This window comes from Pseudopodoces humilis, chromosome 10, assembly GCF_049639895.1.
Source record: "Pseudopodoces humilis isolate 2021_Gansu_Grassland_sample_001 chromosome 10, ASM4963989v1, whole genome shotgun sequence".
Lineage (NCBI taxonomy): Eukaryota > Metazoa > Chordata > Aves > Passeriformes > Paridae > Pseudopodoces > Pseudopodoces humilis.
Window position 1 is genome coordinate 15,541,013 of NC_142209.1, and position 23,565 is coordinate 15,564,577.

The 23,565-nt window shown below is 39.3% G+C and overlaps 1 protein-coding gene across 2 annotated transcripts in view; it reads left to right on the forward strand.

The window, feature by feature from the left end:
- TGFBR3 (transforming growth factor beta receptor 3) overlaps positions 1-23,565 on the forward strand; it is a 115,451-nt gene that overhangs the window by 55,364 nt on the left and 36,522 nt on the right. For both annotated transcript variants that reach the window (XM_088060404.1, XM_005520983.3), the window contains exons 4-5: positions 9,596-9,733; positions 22,847-23,030. In XM_088060404.1, coding sequence (XP_087916530.1) covers positions 9,596-9,733; positions 22,847-23,030 — 322 coding nt within the window. The remainder of the gene's footprint in view (positions 1-9,595; positions 9,734-22,846; positions 23,031-23,565) is intronic.

Here is a 23,565-nt window from a genome sequence, read left to right on the forward strand (position 1 = left end):
TTTTTTCAGGAGAATTCTGGTTCTCAAAGCTATGTAATGCACAACACATTAAGTGAAAACGGAATTGAAATATATATGCACAGGGCAAGCTGGATTTTGTATAATTCAGGTAAATGAAGCTGACATAGGTAGTGTGTGTATGATATCTACATGAAATTTATCAGTAAACTGTTTGGGTTATAGTTTCAAGATGATTTCACAGAACTGCCTCAGTATGACTTATGGTAATACAGTTATTGCCCTTTGTGTTCTGTCCTTATACAAACCCTGAAGTTTTCTTACTCTTATTATTCTTGCACTGTGAAAGTAATACCCCTTTCTATTGCAAATAGGACTTAAATAACTGTCCTGCATATTTGCCAAGTAATTGTATCAGGAATAGCTTTTATTACCTAGGTATTTGCATAAATTATTAGCATTTGGCTGCTTCAGCTTAGAATAACAATTTAGAAACACCAGAAATTAATTTTCTATGTTTTTGTCTGAAAATAAATTATGTGACTAAGCTGTGGGTAGAAATAGTCCAACATTTTCATGAACTTAGAAGCTCTCTTTTGTAATGTCTCCTTGTGTCAGAATTTTCTGATGCCATGTGAGCTGTGGTGCTTTCTGAATAGGCACTGCATTTCCAGTAAAACCTTACCAGCATGGTTACCTACTCTTACACTTTCAAGGAGAAAGTATCACTGGTGCAGGAACCCACCAGTTATGAATCAGACACTGGCAACTCTGCTGCCAAGAACAGAGCAGTATGTTTAATGTCACACAGCATACCATTGTACTCATCTGGCACATGACGTCCTTGATAATGTTAAAGTACTGAATTTTACTTGTAATTTGCTTTTTTAAAGTCTGATGTGTGGAGCAGCTGAATTACAAATCCACATGAGATCTAAATGTGCTGCAGTTCCATCCTATTACAGACCTTCAGTTTGGTCATTTAATATTGGGGCAAGAAATGTACCGGAGCTTACACTACAGGGAGAGCTACAGGTAATTTTTGAGTATGCTGCAAGCCCTTAGGCTTTTATTCTAAAGGGCTCTCTCTCATCTGCCTGTTGGATACAACAACAAAGTCAGTGTATGGGCAGGTCAGTTTTCTGTAGCTGGTTCTGACACCTGAGATCTTCATTAAAGACAATGTGTCGCTCTGCCTGGAGCAGGTGCCAAACTCAAGGGTGATGCTTCATCCCTGCAAAGGTGACAGAAACTTTGTTTAGTTCTTGTCTTGAACACATGTTTTGGGGCTGTCATTTAGTGGCTGGGGTCAGTTGGTCTGTTCAGCCGAGGGAGGAGGAGACTCAGGGGAGACCTCACCACATTCTACAACTTCCTCATGAGGGGAAGAGGAGGGGCAGGCACTGACCTCTGTGATGTCCAGTGACAGGAGTCAACAGAATGGCCTGAAATTGTGTCAGGAGAGACTTAGGTTGGATATTAGGAAAAGGTTCTTCACCCAGAGAGTGGCTGGGCACTGGAACAGCTCCCCAGGGAAGTGATCACAGCCCTAAGTGTGACAGAGGTCAAGAAGCATTTGGACAATGCTGTCAGGCACAGGGTGTGACTCTTGGGGATGGTGCTGTGCTGGGCCAGGAGTTGGACTTGATAATCATTGAGGGTCCCTTCCAACTCAGCTTCTTGTGTGATTCTCTAATTTTTCCTCTGAATTGTTAATAATGGGAACATCACACATAATTCAAAATCGTTTGTTAGTGGATGTTGGCATATTCATGTGCTGTAGGACTTGATTTTTAAGCTCTTTTTGTCTAACATAGCACACCCTGACCTTCAGCCCCTATTGCAGGACAAGCAGGGGTGAAGTGAAAAGGAGTTTTCAAACACCTTTTGGTCAAAGGTTTTTGAGAGTACTTCTTAATGAAGAGAATGCAGTGGGCCACAGGTCATAGTTTGGCAGTCCTTATCAACTTTCCTGTTTTCTTGTCTTCTTTTTTATGGAGCCTAGTTTTCCAGTCTGGGTGGTAGACTGTAACGGTCAAGAGATTGTGCAATAGTATTTTCTCTTTGATGAAGTAACGTAAGGGGCCACATCAGTCTCTGGTTTAATGCCAGCAGCTTCAATGGAATTATGCCAGGGGTGACTCTTTCCCATGATTTTTAAAACTGAGCTATAACTGCTGTTTAGTCAGTCTGATTCTCTAGTACTGTGTGGGCGAGAAGGTCCAGGCAATGCCAATCTATTTGCAATCATGTATTTAGGGTAAAATAAGCAAAGGGTTGATTTTAAAATTGGAGTGTTACATGACCCTTGGGAATAAACTTCAGTCCCCCATGCACCTCGGTAGATGCTACCTGGGACTCAGATCCATTCCCTAAGGATTGAGTTGTCCTTTGTCCTGGAAGTAACAAAAGGTCTTTCCCTCCCTTGTGCCTCATCCATCGCAGCTCCCTCCCTGCTCTCCCCCAAGGTCCCTGCTTCAGCAGCATCCATGAGTGTTGATCTGGCAGAGAGAAGGTGGCATGGTGTGTCCCTGGCAAGGGTTGCAAAGGTGTCACAGTGTTGGGTTCTGTGGGAGAAAAATAACTGTTTGTGGGTATGAGTGCTTGCTTTTAGTACTGCTGCAGTTTCCCTGGAGTTAGTGTTCTTTTTGATACTGTTTTGAAGATCTTCTGTCTGATTGCTGGGGTGAGTTTTCAAAAATTGATGCTTGCTCTGTCTGAACAAAGTCTGCATTGGAGAACCTTCCCAGAAGTTATTCAGTAGGTGCTTTTATGCTTTTATGAACAAGCTTATACAACAGTTAGATTTAAGAGTGCAAATATGTAACCCTGAGAGCAAAGTTACATTCAAGCAGTAACACCATGTGAACATATTTTCAGTTTCTTGGAAAAATCTTCTCTCTCAGAAACTGTTGGCTCTGGAAGGCTGGGTATTGTGATCTACTATAGCTGGCTTGGTATCAAATCTGTAACACAATATTCAGTGAGTATAGCAAAAATATGAGGGGGTGGAAAAAACAGTATTCCATTTTGAATGACAATCTCTGTCTAAAGAGTATGCTTTTTCTTGACTTTTATTTAAAAAGAAAAGTATCCTTCCTACAGTACTTAAAACACTTCTGAAAAGTGGTGCAGTACCAGATCCCACCAGTTGAGGTGGATTAATGGATTAATCCTTGACTGAATTCTACTATGGCCAATGTACCAACATCATATTTTTTCAAGTGAATTTCAGTAGAAATTCCAAATCTCCTATATTGACAGACACGAGTGAACTTTAAAAATAAGTTTCTTCATATTAATTTCTTTGACTTGCAATACCAGAATAAACTATGTTCTATAAATATTGTCTTAACAAAAAGAGTGAGAACACTTAGAGCAGAGATAGGTATAAATTTTCAGATTTCAGCTCTAAATTTTGCCTGCTTTGAATTAGTTAATTTAATCTTTGCAGCAGAGTAATGAGTTAAGATGTCATAAATCTGTCTTTAATGCATCACTTGTAAGTCAGAAAATGTACTTATGTGGTCTGAGAGTTAAAATTCTTTTTTTCTTCTTTTTGGAGACCAGCTGTCCAAGCCTAGGCAGTGTGATTTAATACAATACCGCGTATTTTGTCCTGGCTTATTAGCACAGATTTGTACAGGCTGTTTTGGAAAATGTGCTATGAATTTATCTAAAGGTCTTCATGCCGGAATAGTTAATTCAACCTTACAAATCCTTGGCACTTAACTTTCATCTTTTTAGAACAAAACACAGAGCCTGTGATTTGATGCCTTGAAGTCAGCAAAACAAAATGGTGCTTTAACAGCAGCATTTACTTTGATCAGTTTTCAGCATTTGTGTCCTTGCTTTTCACATAGTACAAATTGCTTTACCAGAGTAGTGGGGCAGGAGCCCGTAGACTGTTTTTGTAGTTGGTTTCTGTGGTGATACTCAGCCTTCCATGAAACTGATCTCTGGGGACAGAGGAACCTCGCTGCTGCTGGAGGCCTTAAAGGAACTGTGTGCAGAATGTGCAGACAGCAGTGACCAGCAGGTCCGTGCAGAGGCAGCTGGCCCGGCAGTGCCAGCGGAGCTGGGATGGGCATTGCGCCTGTGAATGGAAAAAGGCATTCTAGCAAATAGGACAGGACCACTGGGCTTCACATCCCAGCTGTACTTCGATGCTTTTTAAAGAGGAATGTGTAGGTTTTGTTCTAAGGTTTTCAGAGTAGCTTTAGTCTGTGATTTTCAGCTATGACTAAATTTTTGTATTCCTCACAAGTTAGTCACGTATTATTTGGAGGAGTGTGTGCCAAAGGGGGCCAGACACGAGTCTGAAGAGGAGCTTCCTCTGACAGACAGCTGCCGAAGTTGAGCCTTGCTGAGAGGACCATTGCTGACACACATGCCCAGAAGGTCTCGCCTAGCTATTGATTACACAATGAAAAGGCTGGCTGTGCAACAGCTTTGTGATCAAATGAGCTCTTCACTGGGAGTGAGGAATGTGTTGGACCACATAGACTTATTTGCCTGTACTGTTGTGCTGCTGTCTGCTTGGATAATATGCTGTCTCTTAATATGTTTTTAAAATAATATGGGCAAAGAAATAGCAGCTGCTTTTTAAATGGACTAGGTGACCTAAAAATGCCCAAGTCAGTTTAATTATTCTGGTTTCATTTTCTTTTGGTATTGTTTGACCAAAGTGATCACAGAGCTGCTTGAGATGCAGAGGACTTTGACTGAGGTAATTGTTGTTGAGAAGTACAAAATGTGTGTATATAAACTTCTTTGAAAATCTAGGAATGGATGGAGAATGTCCCTTTTTGGATCACAGATTTTTTTTTAAATAAAGCTCTGGTGGGAGTTTCAGGAAAAAAGGTAGGAATTTTACCACAGAGTTCAGTGAGTTCAGAGTTTCATACTGTGTCTTTGAAACACTCTTTAGGGTACTGAACACACAGGATTGTTTTCTGATGGAGTTTCTGGGCAAGGCTTTACATAAATATTTAGTAATATGGATTTTGTCAGTGAAAATACAAAAAGAAAGGGAAAATTTAGTTATCTCTTGTTCTATTAATTAGAAACATTTTATTTTTTGGTGGTTTAAAACAATCCAGTATCTTTCTGTCAATTTGTGTCATGTTTTGAAGGCACTATGAACTGTAGACATATGAGAAAGGATGTGCCTTGAATAGTTCTTGAGCTAAGATGAGACAGAAGGGTGTCCAGGGCAGGGGGATCACTTGGGACTCAGCTAATGTATGGTATAACTAGAGCCACAGTGGGTGCAGAAATGACATTTTGTTGAGATTGCTGTAGAAATAGTGGGGATGAAGATCTCCCTCTGTGGTGCTGTTGATGGAGAGAGCCATGCCAGAAATTATCAAAGGGACAAGTCAGTGGGAGCACAGCTGTGGCAGCAGAAAGCTTAGCAAGGCAGAGCTAAAGAGAGAGCACTGGTGTCGTGCTGGAGGTGCTGGTGCAGCTGAAGTATGAACTTGTGCTTGTGTCAATGTCATAACTTTTAGCACCTTCGAGTCCTATTAAGACTTTGAATCTCTGAAGCAGGAGTGGGAAGAGGCATTTGAGTGCCTCTGATGCATAGTCAAAGTCCAGGCTTTCACTTGGACTCTGCAGTTAAAAACAGCCTCCCTCACATAAACACCTCTCTGGTGAGCTGTTCTGACCATGCCTAGCGTACCTGGGCTGAAATTTCCATGTGATACCCACTCATTGTAGTTATGCAACGTAAAAAACCCAAATGCTTGGCAGCAGAGTTTTGGCGTAAAGACCTTGAGTGCTGGTAACTCTCCAGCAGCTTGCTTGAAAAATATTCTAAGAACCAGAAGAAAGTCTCTCATAATAGATACCACTGTTGTGTATCAAGTACTGACAGTGATGTTGGAACAACTGTAAATATAGGGGGAGAAAGAGTTATGCTCTGAGGAGTGTTAATTTTGTACAACTTCTCAGTGGGAACAGTCACATTCAGACTTGGCTGCCCAGCAGGTAGGTTCCTCAGCAGTGCTAGCTCTGAAGCAGAGACTGGTTATGAAAAAGATGATGACCAAGATGGTCCTGAGCAGTTTTTTGTGGAGCTCTGGGTTGGTTTTTTTCCAGTCTGTAAAACCAAGTTGGTTCTTTGCTCAAGACTCAGTTTTTTCCTGAGTACTCTGTTATGCAAATGAGTGTAGTGACAGGGAATATGTATGCTAAGGAATATAGCGATGGAGGCTGCTGCAGAAGCACGGTCCCATTAACTATATTCTTTATCATGTTTAGGACTAGGCACATGAGTTTTGCAATATGTGTTTTGTTGCTTAGTCATAAGCATCACTGAGGAGTGCAATAATGCAAAATTACCTTTATTTGGAAAATTTTCTAAGAAGCATTTCATTTTGTTATGAAAAAAGTTGATTTGGTGTTGAAGTCCTGTAGCTTTTCCCAAGAATCTACACTTTTCAGGCAGAAATGTAGGCAAATTCCATTATATGGTATAACTTACCCTATCATTTCGGCCAAAGGCATGGATAGATACATCACCACTTGTGCATACAGCTCAAACTTTGTTGATTATTTCCATGCATGTATGGAAATAATAATGTACATGTGTATTATATACATCTTTAATTGTCAAAGCTGAGGGAATTAGCAACTACAAAGTCTAATAGTAGATCCAGTTGCAAAGAGTCTCTGATTTTCTCACTAAGGTAGTATGATTGCTCTACGTGCTCTCATGTGACTAAAACAACAGGAAGAAATCTTCATGAAGTCTAAAACATCTGTCTTGTCTGATAGATGTTGGCTTTGAACAAATTTGTCTGAGATCAGTTGAAACAGAGGTACTTCTCCATTCCCTTATTACCCAAGGGACTTGGCCTAGCTGTTTCTGAGATAAAGTTTTCAGAGTGTGTGATATGTATTGTATCATTCCTGCTTTTAATAAATAAGAGGTTTTAAATAGTAAAAAAATTTTTAAGTTTCTAATAAGAGCCATATATTTTACATTGGCTTGACATTCTGACAAAAACACAGCCAGGGTACAAGCCTAAGCTGAGTGCTCCTGTTGGCCAGTGCAAGAGAATTGTTAGTGGATTTTTTAGCACCCAAACTATATTATAAGTAATTTCATCAATATCTAGGATCAAACAAAATCAGTTATTATTTGGCATGGAAATATGTTGGGTGTACTTTATGCCATTTGAAGCTGAAAAAAATCATAATAAAATTTGAACTCATATTTGTGAGATCAGAACTTCAAAACATATAACTGAACTACTTCACTAAACTGAGATTACAGTATTTTTATTGTTTTGTAAGAAAACATAAGCCCAGAACAAGGTAATTACATTTAATAGTTTAAAGAGCTTATTGTTAATTAGTGATGATTACTGAAAAGCCACAAGAATTAATGAAAGCTTTTTAATGGTTGTGAATTAAATAGGGGTTCTAAACACCTTTTCCTTTTTACTTTCACCTCTCCATTTCTAGACAGAACAACAAAGCAGGAGTCTTGTAAAATGAATATTTTCTCTCTTATTTTCAGTTAACAGAACTACTTTGGCTCTATAGCTGATAGAACAAAGCAGTTTCTGTAGCTAGAGCGTGGCTGTTTGGCACTTCAGGTCTTCGTCCACCCATTGGAATTGAGAGCACTACCACCCTGCAGTTTGCTAAAATGAGGTGTTTTATTCTCTAGAGGTAGAAAATGGAGAGAAATGTGGTTCTTGGTAGTCTGTGGTACTTAGCGTTTTCTTTATGAAACGTGTAAATACCATTGTGTCTTCTGCTGCAGAGGCCAGGTGGTGCCAGAGGTGGCTGCAGAGAGCAGAAGATGGCACTGCTTGGCATTCCTGCAGGCAGGGCTGTCACTGCCCAGCTGCTGGCCAGGAGGGGAGCTCATTCTTTAAAGCAGCTTGGGTTTAGTACAAATATGGCTTTACTCAGTTTTCCAGCAGGTGTTAATGAAGCTTAACGAAGAGGAGGACAGGGATGTCCTCAGTGCTCCCAGAGGTGTGTGCGTGGGGTTTGATGTCTGTCACTGTGGGGACTGGAGACATGTTTGGTTAGTGGCATTTCAGAATCTGGTGCACTGTGTTTGTAAGCAACTGCTACCAGTTAGTGTGAGAGCACAGCCAGCTGTTTGCTAGCTTTTTTGCAAGTTCTTAAGTAGTGAAAAAAGGTCTTTCTGCTGTACTCTGGGTGTCTTGGACCTGAGACCAGAGCCTGGCTTTAACTTTATAGTGACAGTGAACTTTTCAAGGTGAAGTAAATAAAAGAAAAAAGAAAAAAATTCAAAAATACCCCCACTAAACAACCAAACAAAAAAACCCCAAACAAAGTACAAATGAAAACCAACCAACCAAAAAACCACCCTACTTTCTATTTTGGAAAATATTTTCACAGTAATAGGAACCTAGTTTTCAATTTGTTCTTTACCTTTCATATAGTTGGTTTACTGGATGAATCTCCATTTACTTTACTGGTAAACTAATGGTTGTTTGCCATTATATATATAGTGGCTCTTCTCTATCTCAAATATCCTTTAAAAATCTCTTTAGGAAATTAATTAGGATATTAGCAGGATACAGAATTAATTCTGAATTATCTCTGTGCTCATTTCTGTTTGCCACCATTCAGACTGGTGTTTGCGTTCATGTTTGCTTCCTCTGTACCTTTTTTGAGAAAGAGCTGTGATTGTCAGGGAACCTGCCTGTCACCATTATGGTGGGACATCAGCTTCCCTGCTCAGTCTGTGGTAGATCATCTCTCCATTGCGCACTAAAAGTTTCTTCCTATAAGGTGGGATAAAGTATCAAGCTAAATCCTGACTGCTTAAACAGCTTATTAGATGCCACAAAGCGACTGTAATATCAACTGCAAGTCTGTATATGCTAAAAAATGACAGGCTGCTCTGTGGTGTGTTTGGTTATGGTTTTGTCCAACATTGAACCCTTTCTAGAAGGGCAGTACTGGGATACGAGGAGCTGGGTAGGAGGGACTTCCAGCAACTACAAACTGGTTGTTTCAAAGCCACCTGTAACAGGTTGCTTCACTTCCACGGTGTCCACTTTCCTCAAATCATTTACCCTGTGTATCTTTTTAGTCTCTGAACACAGGCATTTTCTTTCCGTAGTGTATGTTAAAATTTCGTTTGGAATTCCTTCCATAAAGTAATGTAGTGCTCACTTGTGTTTCTGGATTTGTTCCTCCTGGTTTTTATTTGTTTAGTTTTATTTGTTTTGCAGGCTAGATTTATGCCCTTAACAGAATCAGCAAGTTTTATACTCTAAGCAAGTTTTGTAGGCTACCATCTAGAAACCAGAAATCAGAGTTTGCTTTGCAATTCTTTTTATCTCCTTGTTCTCCAACTCTCAGCTTAGTGGTTTGACCTTTTGCATAAGCTATTTTTCATCAGCATTTGCCAAGGTTTTCTTTTTAGCAGCGCTTTGCAAGCATACAGCACAAATGTTAACTGTTTCATATTTTATTTTCTCTATGCTCTGTTGACTGACTTTTGTGGAAATAGATTAGTCTATAATCTTTAGTCAAGAGGTCTGAATGCTACAAGTCATAATATATATTAAAATTAGCTTTGATTCATTGTTTCAAATTCCAGGAAGTATTCACATCTTTTTGTGGTTTTCTGTAGGTCACATTACATTTGAATCCAATTTCATCAGTGCATATTCACCAGAAGCCTCTGGTGTTTCTTCTCAACTCTCCTCTGCCTTTGGTCTGGAAGCTGAAAACAGAAAGACTGGCACCTGGAATCCGAAGAGTTTTCTTTGTAAGTGTACACAGTCCTCTGGCCTGCTCTCTGTCATAGCTGCTTGTTGCATAAGACATGGAGTTAATGGCATTCATTTGGAAGTTTTTCAAATTAAAGATTTAAAAAAAAAAAAGTTAAGAGGGGGTCAAGTTTCATTGTAGAGCTCTGGGGACCAGTTAGGTGGTAGAGCAAAGCAGTTTGGAAAAAGTAGCCAATTACATGAATTTAAGGAAAGGAAAGCAAAACTGCTTTTCAGAATCTGCACATCATATAATTCTTAAAACTAACAGCCATTTGAGTTCAAAAAGCTGTGAGGTTATACCAGATTGCCAGTCCTGATTGGAAGTCTAATAGTACCATAAAGCAAAAAGCCTCAGAGCAATTGGAAATATTAGAAGTGGATGCTAATTGTGTTGTCTGTGACCAAAACAAAAATTTGTATGCATTGAGCTCAGTATGTCCAGTTATGGTTTATGCCTCTGATGAAGCTGTGGTCTATTGAAATGACCAACCTAAGCCCAGAATGAAGTAATTTTTGTTTCTCAGAAGGACTGGAGCACTGCTTATAATGCAAGATCCAAATATTACCTAGTATTTGTAAATCATGTCCTTACAGTTTGCCAGGACATTCAAGTTTGCTATTTGTAGGGAAACAGACAAGTTGTTTGGATTAAATTTTTAATGCATGACATCATGTCTAATCATGAGTTGTCTTTATGAAAGTTGCAGCTTTCACTATATTCAAGTCTAATTGCAGAACTAAACTTGATTATTTTTAGTGGTATCCTTATAGGGCTTAATTTTGCTCCTCCAGCACAGCTGGCAGTGGTAGGCAAGATTGTTTCTCCAGCACTCAGTGGCAACTTAGTTATGTCACTGTGCATCAGCAGGACAGGAAGATGGACTCTGTGCAGCATTAGAACACTAAGAAGGGACACTGCTCTCTCAGCTGACTGGGTGTGGTGGTGACATGGTTTAAGTGCACCAAGAGTTCTGTCACTTGCTGGACACCACAAGCTTTCTGGAATTGTTTCTCTTTTTCCTGTCATCAAGGTATAAAAGTAGGAGTAGCCTTGATATTTTGAACTTTGGAGGACTTGGTCCTGTTTCCAGTACAGTGTATTACTGACTGGTGCAAAGACTATGGGCTTGTTTTTATTCTAAAGTATTCACAATCTTTGGTTTTTCATTGGTGTTTTGGAGACTCTTGACTGTTATCTTCTTGTTGACCATTCCTGTCATGTGTCCTGAATGCAACCAGTACAGTTCTGGTCTGCTCAGAAAATGGCTGAGGAACAACATGTGAAACAACAGTGTGACAAGTCCTCATTCCTCTCATGGACAAAAGAAGCAGGAACTTCCATCAGATAATAAAGCCTTGGACCTACTTTCAGTTTAGTTTTGATCTTCTCCTACATCATCACTCCCATTTCATATCAACTAGATTTTGTTCAGCTAGTTTGTGTTCTTGCTCTGCACCCAGGATTGTCCCTCTCCCCTTGTCTTGCTTTGGGAGTGGAGAGATGGTCTGCTGAGACCCATCCATTTCTGCTCAGCTGATTGTGCTGGAGTTCAGATGGTGATCATGCTGAGCTTGCTTAGTTTGTTTCAGTGGGGTTTCAGCAGCCTGCACTGAGGTATAGGAGCAACAGGATTATGCCTAAAGCTCTGACTGCCAAAACTGTATCATTAGATAAGTATTTGCTGCAGAAAACTGCTTCAGGTGCTTCTGGTTACAACTCAGGCTTGAAGAGGTGGGCAGCAGTAGTCATGGTTCTTGCCAAACAAGATGTTGCCTGACCTCGAAAACTGCCACTGTAAACTTGGCCACAGATGCTGCAGGGAGGAGTGAACTGTTTCTCAGACAGGGCAGGAATACCTGGTAGGCATTGCAGATTCACTTATGTGTTGGGGATACTCAAATCAAATACCTCTTCTCAAAACTCTGTCTCTTAATCTCTGCTGGTCACAGTAAGGGCTGAATGTTGTGGTGCTTTGTGCCCTCCTGCCAGCCTGTGGTGCTGGGATAATGCTGCTGCCCATGGGAGCTTGCCTTTTTGTTGCAAGGGACTGAACTGGCTCTCAATGCTAACCCATCCCTAATCCATCTGAATAGCTCTCCATAGCAATTTTGGATCTCCTTAAGTGCCATATGAATATATGTATTTTTCCTTCTACCATGTTAAGGTTTCTATTTTCCTTTCCCACAAAGAGCTCAAAGAACAAGATTGCAGAATGCCAGGGTACTGATCCACCATTACCTCTCAGTTTAGTCTCTGTTATCCCCCTCACTCTTAAAGTTCACTTTCACTCTTAAAGTTCTTTCCCTAAGGCGATACTTTTGCTGTAAACATAAGCTAACTTCAGTCTCTTACCATGGATAGGTCAGCCTTCCTACTTTTTGTGGCCCAGTTTCTTAGTAGCTGGGGCATCTCGGGATGATAAGCCATGAGGTTATGGGCTGAACAACTTCAAATGTGTTCATCATCTGTTGGTTTTCCATAATTCCACTCTGCTCACAAGGAAAAATATGTTGTTTTCCCAAAAGCTTTTTAAAAAACAGCACAGAATCATGTGGCACAGAAAACATGAAAAATGTGGAGGAGATCCTAGTAGCACCTGTGGGCAAGTGCAGTATTCCAAACAGAGATCCAGGGGCTGTAGTTTTGCATAGAGCTGTTTGCCTGCGTTGAGTTGTGCTGGTTTGCACCCCCTGCAGCAGTCTCTGTTCTAGGAAAGGCGTTTCCTTTCCGGAATCAAGGGTTCTTGTTTTAGTGAGCTGTGGGGCAAAGGGACATACTGCTTCTACCCTAGCTGCTGAGAGGTTGCCTGCCTCTGTGCCAGAGCCTTCAATGAGTTCCAGACAACTGACCCTAGGACTGTAAATAGCAGCTCCAAGGCTGCAGAGTGCAGAGCATGCTTCCTTAGTCCTTGTTTAAAAATACTTAGCTCTGTGGCTCTGACTTCTCAGTCTCCTTAAATGTATAGCCAAAACAGAAAATTGAGTCTTTTGAATCATAAAATATTTAGAATTTGAAAAAACTTTTCTAGTGCCCGTGAATTCTGTGCTCAAAACAGAAATCCATGGCATGCATACCACAGGAGTGTCATAACTATTGTGTCTGTCTCTATGGAAGCCTCAGGCAAGATATTTTTGACTTTCCAGCTTTTCCTTCAGACTTTCCAAACAATACATTCATTCAAAATCTTATTAAGATACTGTATGTAAAGTATGAATTGCAATGTCTTTCATTGATTGAATCCTAGTTAGAACAGTAAGTAGTGTACAAAAGTTTAAGTAACAACTCCTGGGACTTGCTGCTGATAAAGACCACACTGCTAGAGCCAGGTCAAAGTTTGTAGTGAAAGGATCGTGTAACCGTTAGTAAAATCCTAGCTCTTTATTTCTTTTTAATATTAGCTTTTTTTTCCTTGTAAAGTATCATAATCAAGTTCTTAGACTGTTACAGGGACATATGCTTTGAGTAAGTAAATAACTAAACTAAAATTTAAAATCAATTATATTATAGGTTTCAAGGTTATTTCTAACAAAGGTATCTCCAGGATATGAGGAGATGATGAACTGGAGCACAAGTGCTGTTAGTAGCATTATACAAGTGGAGAAACCAAGGCACACTGAGTTGGTGATGTGAATGGTGATTGTACTGGAGAAAAGGGTAGAGTTAGGGCTACAGTTCTCAGTGTCCTCATTAGCAAAATGGTCTGTTTCTTTTATTCTGTAAATTTATTGTTTGAGTTTCCATTAAAGCTCAGCTGGGAAGGATGAAAAGATTTAAAGCTTGTATCAGCACATATCCAAAAGACTGGGAAAATACAATACTACTGAGTTGGGCTGGAGTTTAACTTCTTATCACATAGTCCAAGCATGCATTTTGCCTTTGGCCTGGTCCTCCCATCAGTTAAGAAGCTTAAAATGAATGTAGGAGAAAATCCAGGCTTTGGGTACATGGCTATAATATAGGGGGAAGCACAGATGACCTTCTTGGTAAACATTTTTTCAGTATAGACATGTAGATTTGGTGTATACATGGGGGTTTGCACTTATTTTTATCATGTAATGCACGTAGTTTCACTCAGTGACTTGTCATGTCCTTTATCTTCATGGAAACAACTCATGGTTTCATTTTCACAAAATGTCTACTGGTGGCTAAACCTCGCAGTGGAATAAATTATCGTTCAGTAGCATGCCCCACACAAATAAAAGCTTGAGTTAGCATCAGGATTTTTTTTAGTCATGTTTTGAAGATTCTTTTCCGAAGTGGCACTGACTGGAAGCACAGTGATTCTCACAGTGACAGTACTTTGGAAGAAGCCATCATGACAGGGCAAGGCTGCTACAGGGAGTTGTGCTTCACTGTTCTGTTGCTTGTATTGTCATTTTGCTTCTTGGCGTGCTTTCTCCATCTATAAATCAGAAAGAACACTAGTGAGTAGTCAAGAGAAAATTTGGGCATCTTGATATAAACCAAAAATTTTCTCTGTGTGCAGGAGAAAGGAATATATGGTGTCTGCCTGGTGTGATGTTAACAATACATTTAGCATGGACAGGGTTATTTTCGGACTCTGCATGAGTTGCTGTATATTGATGGGTGAAGTAGCTGATGCTGTGAAATTATTGTAATTTTAGTAAAATAAGTCTTGAGTTTATTTTCATTGTGTTAAAAATAAATGTGCCTTAGAATCATGGCATTTCAGTCCAAAAATACCTGAAAAGGGTTAGTGCATGGACTGCCTGACCTAAGTAATTGTAAATCATCACTTCAGTTACTGGTGCATGTAGTTATATTATTGTGATTATATATTTGTACATGTCCCAAAATTACAACAATTTGGGAACTGGGCACTTTTTGTACAGGTGGGCTCACATTGAATTTTGTTCAATTTGTGGGCTCATCATTCTGAAGAGTATTGCATGGGTGCAAAGCTATGTTCAGTTCAGCAAGGGGAATGCTTGGCATCTGTGCTACTTTTTATTTTTTTTTCCCTCTCCGGTGAATAAATGCCAAAATTGCGTTATAAAGGGGAGTGGGAGAGGAAATTGAAAGACATCTTCACTGGTGATTAGACTGGTTAGATTATGACAGATCAGTTTTATGTAAGCTAGATAACTATTGTAGGAACTGCTTTTACCTATAATCTTGGTGCAAGTCAGTATTGCAGAAAAACATTACCAGACCACTTCCACCACCCCGCTTTTAAGTTTTCATACAGCAAAATAGTTTCCTTCCTTCCCATCAAGTCGTCATTTCTCTCCTTCCCTAAAACTAGTTTACTGCAAGCATGTCTTGGCAGAAAACCAGAAGTTTTATGAAACTGCACAGAAAGAGGGTTTTATAGGTGCTACTCAGCAAGTAATTTTTTTTTCTTTATATTTGGTAGCTTTTTCAATTGCTTTTATAGCCTAGGAATGTCTTTACTCAGCGAGTGAAAGTAGTGGGAATTAAATCAATGAAAAAAGATCCCAATCCTTTGTGATTTCCTGTTAGAAATCGCTGTTAGAATAGATCCAAAACCGCCTTAAATATCTACATATGTGATTTTATATAATAGATGATTTAAGATGTGATGCTTCAGCTTTTTTCTCAGAGTTAGTTATTTAGGCAATTGAATGAGTAAGAGTTATGGATAAGAAAGCACTTATGCAAACAACCTTACTTGTAAGAGCCAGGAGTGAAATGTGTGTTAAGTTAGTGAAATGGAGGAAGCAAGAGCTGTAATGATAAATGCAAAAGCAGATCACTTGCTCTTGGTTTGAGATTTGAAAAGATAAAAGCTTTAAAGAAGACAAACTGATAGAATGAAGAATTTAATTATTAGTCATTTATGTATTTCTAGGAAGAAAAAGAGCCATTTTCTTACTACTGTAGCCAATTGCTGGTTTATTCCTCTCACTTCATGAAAATATGGTTCACATATTTTGGGTCACTGGCACCAAACCACAGGCTGTTCTATGGTTTGCACTAGATTTGGATGACTGACAAAACTCACTGAAAAACAAGTGCTATTTGTTTTCCTGTGCCTAGTATTTAACGGGAAATCAGGAGGCTAAATTTCCAATCACTGGTTAAACAGACCCAGATGTGAACAGAGTGCTCTGCTAGGAGAAGAGCGAGGAAGGATAGGAAATGCATGGCTAGCCATAAATTTGGTATAAATAGTGACCTTTCACTATTCAAAGTAAAAGCAGTCGATTTTCAGTGTTGTGTAACAGTGTGAAGAGGAATTTTAAAGGACATTTACATTACTGTAGAATCCTGAGTTTGCTTTTTTTTATAAATCTTCATCATTCTTCTACTCAGGAGCTGGAAATAATCCCGTAGTTGCCCTTTTCCACTTGGAAAAGTTCATATTCTCCCTTCCCCTCTCCACACTGTTTCCTTGCCTTTTGAAAAAATGTAAAAATTAACATTTTGTGTCAAATTAAAAGCAGTTTCAGTAAACAGTAACTCTTACTATGGTTTTCACAATGGTTAAATTTCCCTGTGGACTTTGTCTCCTGGAATGATTCAACTCTGGCAAAATACCGCTTTTCTAAAGCCTGTATAAATGGGTTACTCCCAGAAATATTAGGGGGACCTCAGGCTATATATGGTGGTGATTCTTACATTCTTGGCAAAAGAGTGGAAGGATTTTGTCAGCAGTAGGAATGGCAGCAAATGACAGGGTAGTAAATATATGCTTGAAAATGATGCATGTAAAAGGAGTTTGAGTACAATAACCCTTGTAAGGCGTCTTTAAATATCTGGGGGGGTTGAGTTATTTTTTTTTCCCATTCAAAGCTTACTTCAAGAGGACATTGCAGAAGAGAAGTGCTATTTCTGGCTTAAGAAGCAAGATACAGTACATGAAATGAATATGCAGAGTATGGTAAAAAAATTCTGTATGTGTGATGTCCCAAAATAGGAAAATTTTATGATTTGTAGCTATCCTCTGTAATCACTTCAGTTTGGGCAGAAATACTTCAAGAATACCAACTTGCCAGTAAATTTCACAGGAAACTGGCAGGTTCTTGTGCCTTAGTTTCTTCTTTCATGGGACTTCAAAGGCCTGCATTTTTTTGGGAGCCTGATTTGCTAAGAGTGTCATGGAGTTCATACTAGATCCCATGTGACTTAAGACATCTTTGAGAACTCAAGCTTTATTGTGTAGTGTTTGTTTCAGCTTTGAGAGTGTGCTGTCTCTGCGGGTCATTGCTCCAACCAGAACTTGCGTTAGGAGTGTGGATAGGCCAGATCTGGATGATGCTGCCTCTGGTATCTCCTGCTGATCTTTCTCACTGCTGCCTCTGACTGATCCTAAGCATTCCTCCTCCTCCTGATCCCTCTAGGAGCCCAGACCTATCACTTTCAGAACCAAGACAGCTGGCAGTCATGAAGACATGGACTTTAAGTTAATCCAGCCTGCAAGAGTGAGGAAACAAAGACTATTCAGGCATTTAGTGGCTGAGGTATATTCCCAAACCAATCTTGCAGGAGGCTGAAGGACATGGAACAGGCGCCTGTGATAGTCTTTTCTCTTCAGTATGGTCACAGCTCCTTCCTTTCTTTGCTTGCTTCAGTAAACAGGAGGCTTACCCAGTGGAAGTTTACAGAAGCAGGCAGTGGATTTTGGCACACTACAGTGTTAGTGACGTGGAGATAATAAATCACAACAGGTTGTGTTACTGACTCATTGATTCCAGTGGAAACTATAGCTGCAGTTGCATAGATAGGCTTCTCCCCTCACTTCTTCCACTAAATTGCCTCTAACTTGAAACAGAATCCCTGGAAAAGCTTATTTTGCTCATATCGAACAAGTGTTACGTTGAATCTATGAAGATGTTGTTAAATTAATATGAGATGAGTGGACAATTACCTGTGTGCAATTAATAAACTCCTGCTGAGCCTTAAACTTTGGGAACAGATTTTCCCTTTACATGGATTTTTTTGTTTGTTTCTTTATCATTCTAGTAACTGTTCCTTAGGCATTCCACTTGATTTGACACAGATTCAGCTTTGATAGAAAATCGCAGGATCTTTTTTTCTAGATTTACAAAGATGTGCAGGAGTCTGCTCAGATCTCGTAAGATTCTGCTTTCATCCTGAGAAAACATTGAACAGCCTTAATAATATAAGGATCTTTGGTAGCTGCCAAACTGAGTATCTCCTAGGAAGTTGAATTAAAATCTAAAATGTAATTAATATAATGCTTCTTAAGTGTATGTTTTCAAAAATGTGAGAACTGGAAGTGGAATTTTGTAATGACTGCACGTGGTCTTGAGAACACTAAAATGAAAAATTTTGTCATTGCCTGAAGACATCACACCTCTGTGGCTGTTAGGACTTTGCAAATTTGATAGATGATATACAAATGTGGCATGTAATTTCAAAAGCAGCATGTTTCTTATTCACTTGTTGAAGAGAATTTTTCTCTTGATAATTAAAGTATGTTGTATACAGGTTTATGAACAACAAAAGATACATTTTTGAGTTTTGGAATACCTGATATTTCTCCTTCTGTGGCTTTATTTTTCCTGTGTAAGAAGATAAAATTACATCAAAGCACAATACCAAAAAACACCAGCTCACTCTGATCCCCATGTAGGCTGCTCTGGTAGTTGGTTCAAGTATTTTAATTTTATTCTGAGCAGATATACTCCTCTCCTACATGTTCCACCACAGGCCTGATACTGTACAGCTCAGATAAAAATAGGAAGGATGCTGCTTCTTTTCCTCCTACTTTATTTGCCTCAGTCATAGATTTAGGGGTGGATTAGGTGGTTCCTTGTGCTGGCAGGACAATGGATAGTGGTGTAGCTGTTGTGGAGGGGTTGGTTCATGCTGTGTGCCTGTGGACCCTTAGCTTTGTATTCTGAGTCACATCCCAGAGGTGCCTACCTCTCTCTCAAGGCTAAATTATGAACTCGCTTCCTACTTGGGAGTTCTGAATTTTAACTATGTTAAATGCTTTAAACGTTATAAAGAAAAGTAAATATCTCCCTGGATCAGATTCAAAGGAAAAAAAAAGGCAATAAACGTTTTAAAGGAGAGAAGGAAATAGGTAAAATAAAAACCAGAATGTGCTATTTTGTGTGTGTAGTATTCACGCTCACCACTGTGTGTACTTGATATGACTCAGGTTTGGTTCTGAGGGTTGTTCCCTCTGGGGAATAGGGAATAAGGATGCCTTAACTTTTACTTACAATAACTTACGACGTTTGCCACTTCTGCCAGCTAACTGATGTCCTGAACTACCATGGCAGCCTTGGAAGGGAAGTTTTATTCGCTGGAAACTTTTCTTAAGGGCTGTATGAAGGATATTTTTGTTTTGTCCCCCCAGCATGAGGGCTGTATGTTTCCTTGTCTTGGTATGGTGCAGAGAAAATTTCAGGCCCTTTTTTCCCCAGTGGTGAGCAGGGTGGTAGTATATGCAACCAAAATATGTTCCTAAATACATTTTGTTCTTTGATGGAATTCTCAGGTTTTGGTAGCAAATTTTCAATATACTGTGTTTGATCTTCATTTCCTCTGAGGAGCAGCCCTTTGAACTGTGGCTCTTGCTGTGGGTAGTGGCCATGGCCAGTATCTTTTGGTCTTGAAAACAGATTTTCCACGTCCACCTTCTTCATTTAGCCTCAGAAAAGTGGCAGGACATGTGGGTTTACTCAGCAGCAGAGGATGTTTCCAGTGCAGTTCCTTTTCATGTCCTCACAACAACTGGAAGAAATAGAGCTGGGACACTTTTTCCACTCCGCAACCTCAAAAAGTAACCACTAAAGAAGTTGAAGGGAAGAGATGAGTGTCTGTGGCAGCAGTCTCTTAATCACTCAATCAGTGTGTAATTAGTGCTCAGATAAAAATTGGTTAATTCCCAAATATTTAAAACATTATTTGTCTTCCATGCTTTGTGTTATCCTAAGCATGTTAGAGTTGCTTTTGATTTGTTCTGAAGAGTAAGTAGTTAATGTTCAAGGCAGGTGTTGAAACAGTGATGGTTGCCTTTTTTGGAAGGGTTTGTTGAATTCTTTCCAGAACAAATAACGTGCTTGGCTCACTTAACCTTGCCTTAGGTCTGTGTAGTAAAAATCCCAACATTGGCAAGCACAGCAGAACTCTGCAGTCCTTTCTAAAACCTGGGTACTGGAACCAGCATTTCAAATAGACCTTAGTATGTGATTGAAAAAAATAAATATGATAAGCTTCATGTTTATTTAAAGATATTTACTATATGATCACTTAGTGAGGATGCTTGTGCCAGGCTTCTTAGTTGCTCTGCTTTCTGTCGGTTCCTCCCTTATAGCACTTGGTAACTTTGATAGGATCTGTCCCCCAGGAAGACATTTGTTGTGCTGCAGGATGATGAAAAAGGTTTTCTAGTTTTAATTACTAATAAATTACTTAGTAATAAATTAATTAAACCAAGTGTTTTCTGAGGAAGACAGCTGTTGTGTTAGCATGCATTTAATTATCCCAAATGGAAAATATAGAAAAAATGTATTACTGCAAGGTAATCCATTTCTTTGGTTGCTGTTTAGAAGGAATATTTTCTCTCATGCTGTCCTCAAATGTTTAAAAAGACACACTGATGCTACTTTACTCTGATGCTGACCATAAAAAAAAAAAAAAAAGAAACCAATGTGTAAATGAAAACCAACTACTGTACTTACTGGATAAACTGTTTGTCTCTGAGGATGGAATGCCAACATCTATTCAATGTTCCTGCAAAATAGCCACTGATTAAGTCCTTAAATCCTGTGAATTTCATGTGTGGAAGATTTTTCTAGTTAGGCTAAAGCTCTGTGAAAATGTCCCACGTGTCTCTGATATAAAAGTATGCAATCTGGCATGACCTGGCACGTGCTGTCAGTGTCATCCTCTGAGACTACGCTTGAAATTTACACAGAATTTGATGAGTTAGGAGCATCCATGAAATCAGCCTGTGGTGTAGCTGCTTCCAGGTGGTGAAAATACAAAGTGAATGCTCTTTGCTAAATACATTATAGAGATAACTGGTTGCTCTCCTTTCCTAGAACCAAATTAACCCTAATGGCAGACTTTGCGTCCTTATTTGAGAACTATGAGAGTATTGAGAGAATGTGGTGTGGTCTGTGTTACACGGAATAATAAAGACTTCTTTTCATTCAAAGGAAGCATTTTATGGTAGTCATTTGAAAACAAATAAGAAAGATTATTCAGAATTGAAACAGATGTTAGCTTAAACTTTGAAATCTATTCTGGCAGAAGTATTCCTGAGGTCTTTTTTTGTGACAGATCTGGTCAAATTGAACTCTGAATTACCTGGGCCTTCTCTTAGAGAAGAATATGTGATATTTGCATAATAAATGCTGAAATTATAGCTGGAGGCACAGGGAAGAATTTGCAATTTCTTTTCATGTGCCAAAGGATGTAATTTACTTACCTACTTTGACAAATATTTGCAAGTGGCAAACAATTTAGTATGTATCACCCTGAAATAGTGCTGGCAACAATAGCTTCAGGTAATAGTTTGTTGCCATTAGTTAATATCTGTAATTGGAACCTGCTTTCAGATAACCTGTGTAAAATAATTAGGTTGAGAGATACTTAAATTTAAACTTTATGTTTAAATTATTTAAACATAACAGAAATTGTTATGATGTGTTTTTATGATATGTTTTTCCCTCTGAGTTATCAGTAGTTTTGGCTTCTCACTTGGGTAAAAAAATATATTGTTCCACCAAAGAAGTCTGGGTTAGTACAAAGATGTGAAGAGGGAAGGGGGAGGAGAAAAACAGGGTGACTCAAACTTCTTCCTGCGATGCTCAGAGGACAGCAGAAGAAGATGGAATGGTGGTAATTTCATGAAACCTTGTTTGCTGCAGTGGTCTGGAAGTAGGGGCTGTGTGTTGTAGGTGAACAAACTTATAGGGAATATATCCAAAAAGGTCTTCGCTGATGATTCCATACCTGAAAGCTTGTTCATCTTGCTGTGCTTTCACTCAAGTACATATTCTTCTTGACTTGGTATTTAGATCTTAGTCAAAGTGTTCATGGAAGGACCAGCCTGGGTAGGGCATGCAGGCCCCAGTCCTTGAGCACCTTGAAGGAGGAGACAGTGAAGTGTATGGATGGGTTGGGCAAATGAAGGAATGCTGCTCTTTCACCACTTCCTGTAGGGACCTCTTGAGAGCTGACAGATGTCCTGGAAGTACTGGCTACATCCATCTGCAGGGAGTCAAAAGCTTGCTCTTGGGATGATGTTTCATTGTAGTAAATCTGGAATGACTTGTTTAAGCATCGCTCAAGACCAGCACAGGTTGAAGCGGGTCTCAGTCTGAAAGAGAGTCTGACCCCCTCTGCCACCTTCTGGTTTTGAATTATGCTACCACCACTCCAGTGAAGTTGTATTTGAGCATCTTTGGCTTTCCTTCAGAACCTGTTACATCTCTATGTACTGTTTTCTCTTTTTCACTGTTTTAAATAACATTTTAGTCTTTCCATTCAAGACCTCAGTTAATGTAACCCATTTTTAAGAACTTTTCAAAAGATGTATATAACTCATCTGCTTTATCTATTAAACCCCAAAGTATTTCCACACTTCCTGTAAATAAAGCAACAGTAAATACCATTCTTTTCTCTTAGCCTTTCTCTTTCCTTACTTTCTGTTTCTGGGCTGGCCTTTTTATGTCACTGTGCTTAGACTCACATTCTTTCTGATTTGGGATTTACTTCAGTAATTCCCAGTTTTATTTAGCTTCACATTCGTTTCTTAAAAAATGCCTTCGTTTCTTCAGATCATCCTCTTCTTATTCTCTCCCTTCCTTTGCCCCCAAAGTTTACCTCCCCTTGCAGCACTGCAGTTCCACTTCTGCAGCAGTACAATGTTAGAGTGGTTCAGAGCCTGCTGTTACTCAGCTGCCCTGTGCACTCCACCTGGGCTGATGGGCACTTCATTTGTTTTTAAAAACATCTCTGAAATAGGGATCATTATACAGTTGTTAAAATGTGTGACATTTGGGTATTGTTGGAAATAAGCCATAATCACCTTCAACCACTGCATTTGGGTATGACAGATTACATTGCTTAAATATGCTACATGTCTGTGTGTATATATATATGGACCACATTAAAAATATGTTTTTATTCCCATCAGGTGTCTTTAGGTTCCGTTGTTCAGTTTGAGAAGGGAAACTTCTCCTTGTCAGCAGAAACGGAAGAAAAGTTTTTTCCTGAGAAAAATGAACATCTGCTACAGTGGGCCCAGAAGGAATATGGAGCAGTAACATCTTTCACTGAACTTAAAATTTCAAGAAACATCTATATTAAAGTAGGAGAAGGTAAACCAAAACAAAACCCACTGAATTCACAGACACTTTCAGATACTGAGAATAAGTGTTGCTTATATTTGACTTACTTTAATTTTTAAACATGCCTCTCATTCTCCAAGAGATATGATATGAAAGGGGAAGGCAGAGAAATAAGAGCACGCCTAAAGACCAGACCTTGGATTTAGGCAACTTTTAATGGATTCTGGTGCCATAACTTTATGCTTATAAATGTGGATACAATTGCTCAGAATGTTACAAGAGTCAAACTTTGCCTTTTAAACAGGATTAACTACTCATGGTGATTGTTTGGTTGCATTCACCTGAAGAACTGGAGACCTTGAATTAGGGGGAAATTTCTAGAAAGGCCTGAGTTACGTTTCTTTCAGTATTTGCTTGTATGAGAACCCAGGATCCTTTGGGCAAAGAATTATTGCTTTCCTTACCAAACTAAATTACCTCAGTCTGTCCTTATGTGTTTTCATCCCAGGGAAATAGATTTCCTGTCCCTGTGAGCCACATGCCAGATTCTTCAGGTGGCCCAGTG